Genomic DNA, 12,117 nt, shown 5'->3' with positions numbered 1-12,117 from the left:
TTTCTCTGAGGATGTCCGGAATGAATGAGCAAAGCAGGATGGTCTCCAGAACAAAGGCCCTGAGGCTGACTCCAGATTTCCTGTGTCTACGAGCTGTGTTCTCCCAGCACGCCTGCCCCTTGCGTTCATAAACGGGCCGAGCTGCAGGGAGTGTGTGGCAGTCTTGGGCTGGGCCGTGGCTTGGAACCAGGAAGACACACAGCCAGACACCAGTGAAGCAGCAGTTTTATTCAGTCCGTGTCACATTAATACATTAGCTTCATGGACACAGTTTCAAAGACCCAGGTCATTCTGACACAGTGTGCTGGAGGCAGCTAGGCCAGCTTGAGGCACTGTGTGTTGAAGCTGTCCCCCTCCTTGCCGGCGACAGCCTCCAGCAGGGCCTGTTTCTTCTGCATGCTCCGTGAGGACTCCAGCTCGTACATGGTGGTCAGGTTGAAGAGCACGCTCTCATGCAGGTAGTGCCTGGGGTCCTGCTGGACCATGGCCTCCAGCTGCCGCAGGGAGTCCTTGAGCTTGCCCAGGTAGAGCAGACACACGGCAGCGTTGTTGTTGGCCTAGGGAGGAGCACACGCACAGGGTCGGCCCATGCAACCAGGACAGATGCCCGCCCACTCCAGGCTGTGTGCTGGGACCTGTGTTGGGGGTCTGGGGGGGTGATGCAGAACTGCCAGGCAAAGCCTAGATGACCTTGTTGGGTCACTTCCCCCAAAGGCCACGGCCGTTGCCTGGCGCCAGTGGGCTGGAGAGAGAGAGTGCAGGCCCCTGCGGAGATGTGTGTGGGTGCATGTTTCTAGCGTCTGTGAAAGGCAGAGGGCGGAGGATCCTGCGGCTTGGGGATCTTACCACTGCGTTTGTTGGATCCATCCTTAAGATCTCTGTGAAGAACCTGTGGGCTTCTGCAAAGTTATTCTGCCCGAGGTGAAGGAACGCTCTGCAACACAAGCAATGGTGGCAGTCAGTGGGGAAACCCCAGGAGCTGCTGTCCCCCAACAAAACCCACAGGGGCTTTGGACACCACACAGACCCAATGTGTGACCCTGCGTGGCCTGGGGTTCCTGATCTCCAGGCAGAGGCAGTGAGCTGCATTTTGCATTCAGGCTTGCAAATTAAAGCCACTCTAGTTTTACTTTTTTTATTTTTTAGATGGAGTTTCGCTCTTGTTGCCTAGGCTGGAGTGCAGTGGCACGATCTTGGCTCACTACAACCTCCGCTTCCCAGGTTCAAGCGAGTCTCCTGCCTCAGTCTCCCAAGTAGCTGGGATTACAGGTGCCCACCACTATGCCTAGCTAATTTTTTTGTATTTTTAGTAGAGATAGGGTTTCACCATGTTGGCCAGGCTGGTCTCAAACTCCTGACCTCAAATGATCCACCCGCCTCGGCCTCCCAAAGTGCTGGGATTACAGGCGTGAGCCACTGCGCCCGGCCAAGCCACTCTGGGTTTTATTAGTTGAGAATCGAGTAACTTCACCTAAATGACTTCCTGCTAAAAACGGACACCTGCTTCATTTACGCTTTCTGATCCTGGGTGCGGGCTTTGTCTGAGGCGCGTTTCCTCCTCACAAACGTGCACTCGCACGATGCCGTGCATTCTACCAGAGAACGCCAGAGCACAGGATCCAGAACGGCGGCTCTGCCGGCAACGGTGACCTTTACGCACACATATGCTGAAAACGGGGGCAATACACGCGCTACTCTGAAGAACAATGGGGAAACGTCGCCTTAAAAATCAGCTTCTGTGACTAAAAGAGCATCACTGCAATTCCAGAAAACACCCGTGTACTTCCTGGGTCTCAGTTCTGAGACACAGGGCAAGAGGAGGCACAGAAAGAAGCGCTTTCTCTGGGGGCTTTCCTACGCAGTAAGTGGGGCGTAAACGCCTCTGGGAAATTTGAGAAAACATATTTAGTTTTAAAATATTTACCTGTTCATTAAGACCATGATTTTACCCTGTAGTCCATCTAATTTCTGTGTTACTTTCTCAACATCTTGAAAATACTTTTCAGCTGTTTTTATGTCTCCAATCTGCTTTGACAAAATTTAGTCGGTTTAGTTGACAAATATTAAGTCGCTACTCGTACATTTAGTTCCCTAATATCATGTTACAATATGAAGACATTGACATGTCAGGCAGAGGAAAACTTCAGTAAACATTTAGTCATCATTTTCTTATAAAAAGACAAAAGACATTTAAGATACAGTGGAATGTTAATGTTCTCTATGTCAGAAACTAAGTTGCTAATATACATGCCTCGTTTAAAAGTCTTATTAGTTTAGTAATTCGTACCTTTTGGAATGCTGGCAGAGCATTACGTAAAATAAAATGAATAGTAAGATGAAACATAAAATACTTAAAATATTGGTATAATATGAGCAGGTCCCAAGTCAACTTATGAGTTACTTGTGGCTAGTAAAATGGTAGGTGCCACCACATTTGCAAATTTCAAAGTAATATTTTGACCAATAATATAGAATTCTACTGTAAAAAACAAGCCAAACCAAACCCAAACTCAAACCTACTCTTATCGCACATGTCAGGAAACCTGAATCAAATGCAGCGGGACGCAGCAGGCTGGCGGTTGAGGAGGCCCGGGGAGTGGAAGGCTGAGCCCCAGCCCTGACTCCTGAGGCCACAGCCTGGTTTTACAAAGGCAGACGCGGGTTTTCCTTCACCTCCAGGAGCATAAGGAAGGGAATAAATGATGTGAGGTTTACAATAAGAAATAGATAAAAATGAAAGAAAAGTCCTATTATGGCCCAAGCCATGCTCAGGAGGGAAAAGACAGAGTTGCCTTGTGTCCGGGGCGCAGCCTGCAGGAGTCAGGCTCTGCGACAGCGAGCTCTGCTCATGGCAGCAGCAGAAACCACAGAATGCTGTCCTGTCCCGATGAGAAACAAGCTGAATGTGCGTGGCTCACCTCCGTGAGGAGGGCTGGAGGACCCAGCGCTATCATCGCTGAGCAGCCTAGGTAACTCTTAGACTTCCCACGCCAAGCATCTGTCCGGCACGAAAACAAGCCTGCTAACTTCTCAAATGACGGGTGGGGAGGTGGTTCTCCATGGCTGTTCTGTATCTGCATGTCTTCCAAGCACAGACACTGACAGGGCTTTGTTCAAAGCATTTATACAAGGATGCTGTTTACAGGACAGCCTTGTGAGCTAAACCGCGTCCCTCTGCGGCGAAGGGCAGGCAGGCTCACCTCCCAGTAGCAAGGATTTGGGTGTTTTAAGTTCAGGATTCCTCTGCAGCCACACAGCCCACTGCAGACATCACGAGGCCCTCGGTGAAGACCTGAGGAGTCAGGGCCCCGTGTCTGGCGGAAAGAATGCCACTCTGGCTGTGCTGCTGTTGCTGTGTAATGTCCTTTGTCTCTAACCTAAGAATCTTACACTTTTTCGCCAGCATCCATGAAAATGGCAGCTAACTCTACAGCTTGCACATAGGATAGTATCTCAGGCCCTTCACAACTGTGCTGTTACCCCACAAAAGAAATACCACACGAGGAGGAAGAAAAACAGAATGAAACAAAAGAAAACAGGCGTGCGCACACCACACACGGAACGGCGCTCGTCCATCGCTGCCCTTCGTCTGCACGGTCCGACGTGGTTTGACTGTGGACTTCCCACTTGCTTCCCACTTGACTACTATGGACTTCCCACTTGCTGACCAAAAAGAAACCAAAGGCAGCATGGGCTCCCTGATACGGCCCTCAGCGGAATGCCTGCGTCTCCGGCATTAACTAACGTCCTGTTAAACAGGACCGCTGTGACACTGATCTGAAGATGGTTCAGCTCATCATCAAGACTGACCAAGATTAACATGTGCTGGCGGCTGCGGCAAGTGTTTCAAACACGGCTCGCCTGAACCTCGCAACAGCCTGTGATGCAGACGCTGTCACGAGCTTCGCTTCTAGATGAAGAAGTAAGGCTTGGAAAGACGAGACAATTTTCTGAGGTCACACAGCTACCACAGAACAGTGTGGGGTCAACACCCAGGCCTGCCCAAAGCCCAGACCACGTGCTGATCCTACGCACCGCAAGGCCTCCGGAGGCTGGCGTGGGACTTGACTGAAACAATGCCTTACAAGAAGATAACAGAGAAATCTTGGGATATTCTTTGCTATCCACTGATCTTCCTGATGATTAGAAAGTAAGTTGACATTTTCAGAATTATTAACATGTTATTAGGATATAAAATTCTACCGATTTCTAAAAGTTAGGAGCAACTGAAAAAATTAAACATAAAAAGGCAATTAAAAGTATTCCAGAATATGTAGAAAACAAATCAGTAAAGGACACTATAAAAAAGAAAATACCATGGCTGGGCATGATGGCTTACACCTGTAATCCCAGCCCTTTGGGAGGCCAAGGTGGGAGGATCGCTTAATTTCAGGACTTCAAGACCAGACTGGGCAACAAAGTGAGACCTTATCTCTATTTAAAAAAAAAAAAAAGAGCCAGGTGTGGCCGTAAGCACCTGTGGTCCCCAACTACATGAGAGGCTAAGGCAGGTGGATCTCTCGAGCCCAGGAGTTCCGCAGTGAATCCTAACTGTGCCACTGCACTCCAGCCTGGCAGACAGAGCAAGACCCTGTCTCACAAACAACAACAACAACAACAAAAAACAAAAAATAGTGTGTAAACTAATCCAGAAAAAGAAAAGCATAAACAGAAATGTAAAAGTAGAAACAGCTACAGGCAGAAAAAGGAAACTGAAATGATAAGAGCACTGTCTTTTACTCCATGCAAATCCATGAGAAAACAGGGACAAAGCAGGTGGCTTTCTAGAAAACTCTAAATTAAAAAACCTGTTCCCAGAAACACAGAAAAATCCTCAGGCACACAACACTAAGGCAGACTAATAAGTTATGAAAAGCACACAGCACACCTCATGTGCTCAGCAAAGGCAATTCTTAGGTGAACACTCAAACCTTCAAGGAATAAATCATTCCATATTACTCAAAGGTTTTCCAGGGAGGGAGAAAGACGGCTTCTAACCTATATGCCGCCACATCCTTTTGAGATGTCACCTGTGCACACACAAACCAGACACCAACATCACTCACAAACACAAAAACCTGGGGAAATGCCACCCCTGTTGGTGGGAGCTCCAACCTATTGGTTCTGAGTTTAGGAGCAACACATCGTTAGTGTTCCTGTGGCAGAAACTAGAACCGTGCACTGGGTCCGGCTCCCCACTCCCTGGGCGCTGTGATGGTTAATAGTGAGTGTCAACTTGAATGGATTGAAGGATGCAAAGTGTTGTTCCTAGGTGTGTCTGTGAGGGTGTTGCCAAAGGAGTTGAACATTTGAGTCAGTGGACTGGGAGAGGCAGACTCACCCTCAGTTTGGGTGGGCACCGTCTATAATCGGCTGCCGGCGCAGCGCAGCCAGAATAAAGCAGGCAGAAGTTGGAAAGAGCAGACTTGCCGAGTCTTTCAGCCTCATCTTCCTCCTGTGCTGGAGGCTTCCTGCTCTCGAACATCAGTCTCGAAGTTCTTCAGCTTTTGGACTCTTGGACTTACACCCGTGATTTGCCAGGGGATCTCAGGCCTTTGGGCACAGACTGAAGGCTACACTGTTGGCTTCCCTACTTTTGAGGTTTTCAGACTCGGGCTGGCTTCCTTGCCCCTCAGCTTGCAGACAAGCTATTGTGGGACCTCACCTTGTGATCGGGAGACAATTCTCCTAATAAACTCCCCTTCATAGATTCATCTATCCTATGAGTCCTGTCCTTCTAGAGAGCCCCGACTCATACAGGCACTGAGGGGTGGGGGTGCCGTGGGACCCCACTGACTTATTTTTCTTAAGTCAGTTTAAGAAAAATCCCTGCCCTTGGTGCCTTAACACCTGGAGATCCTACCACTCTGGCCTTGGGTGGGGTCCTCCCCTCCAGCAGCAACCTGGAGGGCACAGGTTGCAGACGATGGGGCCACAGGAGAGGGCAACCTGGGTCCCAGAACACTGCATGGAGGGAGTGCCCTGCAGTGCTGCTGGACCCCTGGGACTCTGCCAGGGCAGGAGAGGCCACTGTGTCCCAACCCAGTGGATCCCATCTTGACCACTCTGTTCTCCACCTGGCAGCCCTCAGGACGGTGAAGAGCGCTCCCATTCTCAGCTCTTGCACCTGCTTCTCTGTCACAGGTTTGGGATTCCTCACCACCCTGGTGGCACGGAAGCCACTACAGACGGACAATGGCCATTTTAAAGCTTTCTCAAGGCGGACTGGCCTGCAGTCCATAGCTGTGAGCTGTTGAGTGGAGAGGAAGGCGAGAACGATTTTTCTCAGTGGTGTGGGCATCAGATGATTTTAAACCATCCAAAAACAGCACAGCTATGTTAACAGCCACATAGGTTGCTAGATGACATCGAATCCGTCGTCAGCTAGAAACCCCCGTTCTTTTCATATTTACTACTGATCAACTTCAGTCACAGAAACATAGGTCTGAAATTGATGCAGAAAACTCATTTCAGCTGGGCCCAGTGGCTCATGCCTATAATCCCAGCAATTTGGGAGGCAGAGGCAGGAGGACTGCTTGAGGCCAGGAGTTTGAGACCAGCCTGGGCAACATGGCAAGACCCCATCTCTACAAAAAACTTAGCTGGGTGTGGTGGTGCATTCCTGTAGTCCCAGCTACTCGGGAGGCTGAGGTGGGAGGACTGCTTGAGCCCAGGAGGTCAAGGCTGCAGTGAGCTGCATGTGCGCCTCTGCACTCTAGTGTGGGTGACACAGCAAGACCCTGTCTCAAAAACACACAAACAAAAAAAAAAACCACCAAAAAACCCCTACCCAAAACCAACACAGAAAACTTGTTTAGTCTAAATTTTTATGTTATAAAACATTCTTATATTTTAAAGCTTATCAGAAAAACTGTTGCATTCCAACTGGGCAAATCCCCTCAGGCTAATGTACATACACCAATAAAAGATGTGATCTGTTTCAGAATACCCTAGCTTGTCTCCCATGTTCTTCTTGAGTTCTCCTTCACCAGCTCCTCTTCCCCACCCGCCGTCGTGAGCACAGCAGAGCTGGCCCCAGGGGTCCTCTCCTTTCCTCTGACCCCCGCTCACCTGCTCTCTCTGCAGAAGCCGAGGGCCTGCTGGGAACCAGGCAGGCTGTCAATGCATAAATTAGGCTGCATCCGTGCAGAAGCCTCCTCTACTACACAAGCTCGACCTTGGCTTCCTTCTCTGTCCTTGTAGAATCCAGTGTGAGAAGAATCTTGCTAAGTCAGTTTAAGAAAAATCCCTGCCCTTGATGCCCGTAACACCTGGAGAGCCTCCCACTCTGGCCAGCTGTCAGCAACGATCCTATCAAGTCTGCTTGGCCAGAGACCCCCTGTTGATGCTTCCTCTGGGTAATTTTCCATCCACTGACCCTGACCCTGACCCTGCTTGTCAATTCCCACCTGTCCTCCGTGAAGTCGGAGTTGAGTCCAGTCTCTTCCCTTCTGCATGCTAGTGCCATGCATTGTTTTTTTCTTTAGCAGCTGTAAGAGCTCTTTATAGATTCTGGATGTAAGTCTCTTGTCAGATACAGGATTTGCAAATAATTTCTCCCATTCTGTAGGTAGTCTTTTACTTTTCTTTATGGTATCCTTTAAAGCACAACAGTTTTAGTTTTGGTGAAATCTCCTTTACCTGCATTTCCTTTTTCCTTGCACTTTAGTGTCACATCAGGATGATGAGGCCTGACAGGGTGGCAGGGGCTGGGGGACGTTCTCCCCACTCTTTCCCTGACCGTAGCCAGCACACTCCACGGCTCAGGGTGGCAGCCAGAAGTGAGTCTCTTCTTTTTCTGTTTGAATGTCTCTGTTGATCTATGGCTGATGTACAGGAACCTGCATGTCTTCAGACTGTACAACCTGAGGGATTCTGGTACGTGGCTGTGTGTGTAAAACTACCCTCCTGGTTGAGACGGTCAAGGTGCCCGCATCCCTCCTGGAGCCTGGGGTCATGCCCCTCTGTAAAACATGCTCAAGTCTTTCTCAGCTTAACAGTGCCTCCCTGACCCTTCCTTCCCTTCTTCCACCTCAGCATCTCCCCACCCTGCCCTAGGTCCCTGTCCTCTGGGAACTCAGTCAGAGGTGACCTTGGTTCTTGCTGAGGTCCTCTCAGCCATAGCATTGAGTGGTCCTGCATCCCATTCCCCTTCATCCTGCCTGGGGCAGCTGGTTTATCCCAGACTTCCCACCACTCCTGCAGTGGCTGAGGCTTTCTCCTGCCTGATCACTTTGGGCTCTGACCTTTGGTCCAGGACACCGAGGCCTGGGACTCGCCACAGACACTGCAGAACCACCCTGCGCTCAGCTGCCCCAATGCCAAGCACAGGCCCCTCATCTGTGCTCCGCTGCTGGACTTGCACCTGTGCACCACAGCTAACCTTCCCACTCCCAGTGAGGGCCCTCTGAGTCCCAAGTCCCAGTGAGGACCCTCTGAGTCCCAAGTCCCAGTGAGGACCCTCTGAGTCCCAAGTTCCCGTGAGGACAAGTCCCAGTGAGGACCCTCTGAGTCCCAAGTCCCAGTGAGGACCCTCTGAGTCCCAAGTTCCAGTGAGGACCCTCTGAGTCCCAAGTCCCAGTGAGGAGCCTCTAAGACCCAAGTCAAGAGAGTCTGAGGAGGTGGAATCTAAGTTGCAGTGAAGTAATTTTAAGAAGTATGAATATAACGCTTCTTCTGTTTGAAGATCGATTGCTTCTGCCCTTCCTTAATTTCGATTATGTGAGAAACTCCTCTGGAATACAAGTGTCTCCAATCTCGCTTACAACACAGATTTCTTTCAGAAGTGGAAATTCCTATGGGCCCCACTCTCTCTTCTCCTAACCCCAGCCCTCTTTTCGTGTGGAGGTCCCAGTGCTCTACAGGAGGCTCTGTGTGATGAAGATGAAGGGACGGTGGAAATGCTCAGAGCAGGCATGTGAGTTTTAAACACGGCTGTCACCTGGCTGGAGGGCGCGCTGACAGCTGGCAGGGAACGTGGCTATGACAGTCCTGCCTGCAGGATAAGGCCGAGGTGAGATGGATCCTCCCCTATATGCAGGCATTAAATCCCAAGTACGATTCTGTCATTGGAGCCAGGGTTTCCAGCTGTAATGTGAACAGCACACAAACTGAATAGGTGACCCTTTGCCCAGTGCCCGGAATCATCCTCTGAACCTCTTGGAAAGAGCAAGGATTGCTATTCAAAAGTAGAATATGTTTTGAAATATTAAAATAGAAAGTCTGCTGCTCGGGGCCCTAACACAAAGTGAGGGCATCTGTGCCATTCTTGTATTCGCCAGTGTATCTTCTCGTGTGAAATGGCAGCTGCTGGTGTGGTGAGTGAGTTTCCTATTTTTAGCTCGCATATTTTAGAGGCACCTACATTCAACACAAAATTTTAAACACAAAGAGGAGGTGCAGTGTCAGTGGTCTCAGCCCAACTGTGTGGAATCATCTAGAACCTTGCTGTCCATCCACCCCTTTCACCTCTGTCCGGCTGGGTCATCTTCAGACAACACACTGACCTGCCGGAGCAGGGACTTCCAGGGGCTGGGTTTTCTGTGTGTGCAGATGGCAATGCAGCGGTCCGTCGTGCGAGGCTGTCTGAGAAGTTCTGTAGCACCCATGGCACAACGTCTTCAGAGATATCCCAAATGGCTAAGTACTGCAATCTCCATTTCCTTTACAGAAACAGAATTCAGAGACTTTGCTCTTCAGCAACAATACAAATACCCAGGAGTGAGGTCTGATAAATAATTTGCAAGAGGTGCAGATGGAACAGTGCTTGTGTGAGGCGTCGGTGAGTCCAGTCGGCCCAGGTGCTTCCGTTGTTTTCTCCATTCTCCTTTGGCAAAATCTCTTGCCCAGTCACAGAGCCGCTGTCACCTCCCTGGGTCCTCAGGACAGCGAATGCCGAGGGCTTCCCTCACAGCCCGTTTAGCACATTCCGTGCGCCAGACGGGGCTTACATCACGCTGTGGAAGCTGAGCCTCCCTCCTGAGACTCCAGTCTCACTGCCAGAGCCCTCACTGTGGTCAGGCCAGTGGCTCCCACTGGAAGGAGAAGCACTTCCAGATGCAAAAGCAACTCAGCATCTACTTCTCCAACTGTGCATACTATGCCTCTGAAATAAAATTTCCGAGATTGTCTCCAGGGTAGTGAGGAATCTGAGCAGACCAGGGTACTATTTTACTATGATAACCAGGGGATAATGATACACGTCAGGCACCCTGGAGATCCCAGCCACATGGAGCTTTCTCACACAGGCGACGAGGGTTGCTGCAAGCATCCCAGGCAGGCAGGAGCCGATGCCCATGGTGGCAGCTCACGCGTCACGCATCTGTGCCTGCTCTGGATTATTCAGTGAGAGTCATCTGCTGTGCCCCACCACAGGGGCCCATGGACGGGGCTGTCCTCCAACACTATCTGGTGTCCCGTGTGGATTTCCACAAGCAGGCAGCGTGCAGGAGATGTGTGCACATGTTCCTACGTGTGTGAGTGCGTCTGTGAGCAACTGTGTGGGGGAGGAGAGGACCAGCTGTTAGCTGAGAGTGCAGGCCCTGAGTTCACAGAGGCCCTGTTCAAATTCTAGCTCCCCCGTTATCTATGTGGCCTCCTGTCGCTGGATCTCACTTTATCAGGAGACCTCAGTTTGCTGATCTATAAAACAAGCTAGTCACACCATGAGGTGAAATGCTCAGCACAGGGCCTGGCTCACGGTGAGTGGGTGCCTGTGGAAGGTCTGTGCTGCTTCTCCTTCTTCTGCAGTCCCTTGCTTGTGACTCCTTTCCTGGGCCCAGGTTTGGGACATGACCTCAGAAGACTGAGGGTGGAAGGGGCGGAAGCTGCCCTGTGCTCAGCCTGCAAGGGTGAAGGATTGACAGGGATGTGGGCAGGACTCATCTCTTCCTGTGACCTCCCTGTCACCAGATATCCCAGGAAAATGCATTCCAGCTTCAAGGACATTCTTAGCAAAGGGGGTCCTGTCCCAGCTTTGTGCATTATTGAGACCACTGTTCAGTCTGGACTTTGTCCAGCAAACATGATTCAAGGGTTCTTCAGGCAAAATATCAGCAAGTGACTATTACGGGCTAAGCTGAACTAAGATTCCTCACGGTTCAGTCAGCGCTTTTGTAACTGCAGCAGGACAGTATCTAGAGTAACTTGTTTCAGTGCGGCTGCGATGACACTTTCTGTGGGTTCACCTTTAGCAACAGGCACAAAAGCCAGTAGGGCCTCCCATAGTCCAACCAGAACCCCTGGAAAGCACCCCCCCTTTTCATGGTCACACACATTGGAACTGGAATATTTTCTGCAGTCTTTCTTATATTAAAATGATTAAAAGCAAACAGTCGCACATCCAAGCAAAGAACTCCTATCATAAGGCCCTTTGCCTGTTCCTTCGGGCTCACATCTGAGCGTGCCACGTACCTGCAGGGAAATCCGGCCGATACCGCCCAGCAGCTGGGGCTCTTGCTCTGGGTAATACTTGATAACCGAATGGTATGCCTCCACAGCAAGCACATAATCCTGCGGGAAGAAAAACCCAGCGTACCTCAGAGCTGAGAAAAGCACTGCGGGTTTCACACGTGTAGAAGAGCACAAGCGTATACAGACGCGGTGTGGAGAGAGGACACCCTGACACACGCGCTGGCGGGGAACTGGAAACCAGCACGTGGTGCTTGGCTGTGAGGGGGCGGCTGCTCTCCCAACTGCAGTCAGGCCGGGATTCTGAGCTGTGTGCATCGTGCAGGCGGGGTCCTGCCTGTCATCGGGGGCTGTTGGGGTTTAGCTGGGCCTGAGGGTCTGTTTCCTGCTTCCATCTTCTAAACAGCAATTCCTATTTCACTTGGACCGCACCTCTCTCTCCTGACACAGTTACTATGTGAATAGGCGAACGCTGTCTCATCTCCATCCTCCAAATACATAAGCCAAAGTTTTAAAGTGTCTGTTAAACTTTTCTATGCTAGAAACTAAGGTCAAATCTTTAAATGTAGAGAAAACCCACAAAACAACTTTGCCGAGGCTGAGGATGGCAACGGGGGCCACCCTTGCAGAGCAGAATGCGTGAATGTCGTCTGCTCTCTGTGGCACGCGTGAGACCCTCCCGTTTCGGAGACAGCTACGGGGGGACAT

At 50.5% G+C, this 12,117-nt stretch overlaps 1 protein-coding gene across 1 annotated transcript in view; it reads right to left on the bottom strand.

Annotated features, from left to right (window-relative positions):
* Nucleotides 1-207: 207 nt before the first annotated feature.
* Nucleotides 208-12,117, bottom strand: part of TRAPPC12 (trafficking protein particle complex subunit 12) — a 100,787-nt gene continuing 88,877 nt past the window's right edge. The window contains 4 exon segments of the mRNA XM_017860308.1: nucleotides 208-557; nucleotides 847-934; nucleotides 1,925-2,025; nucleotides 11,413-11,511. Of these exon segments, the coding sequence (XP_017715797.1) occupies nucleotides 315-557; nucleotides 847-934; nucleotides 1,925-2,025; nucleotides 11,413-11,511 (531 nt within the window). The 3' untranslated portion in view covers nucleotides 208-314.

This window comes from Rhinopithecus bieti, unplaced genomic scaffold, assembly GCF_001698545.2.
Source record: "Rhinopithecus bieti isolate Rb0 unplaced genomic scaffold, ASM169854v2 scaffold_51905, whole genome shotgun sequence".
Lineage (NCBI taxonomy): Eukaryota > Metazoa > Chordata > Mammalia > Primates > Cercopithecidae > Rhinopithecus > Rhinopithecus bieti.
Note: the sequence above shows the minus strand (reverse complement) of the source record. Positions and strands in the feature narration are given on the sequence as shown.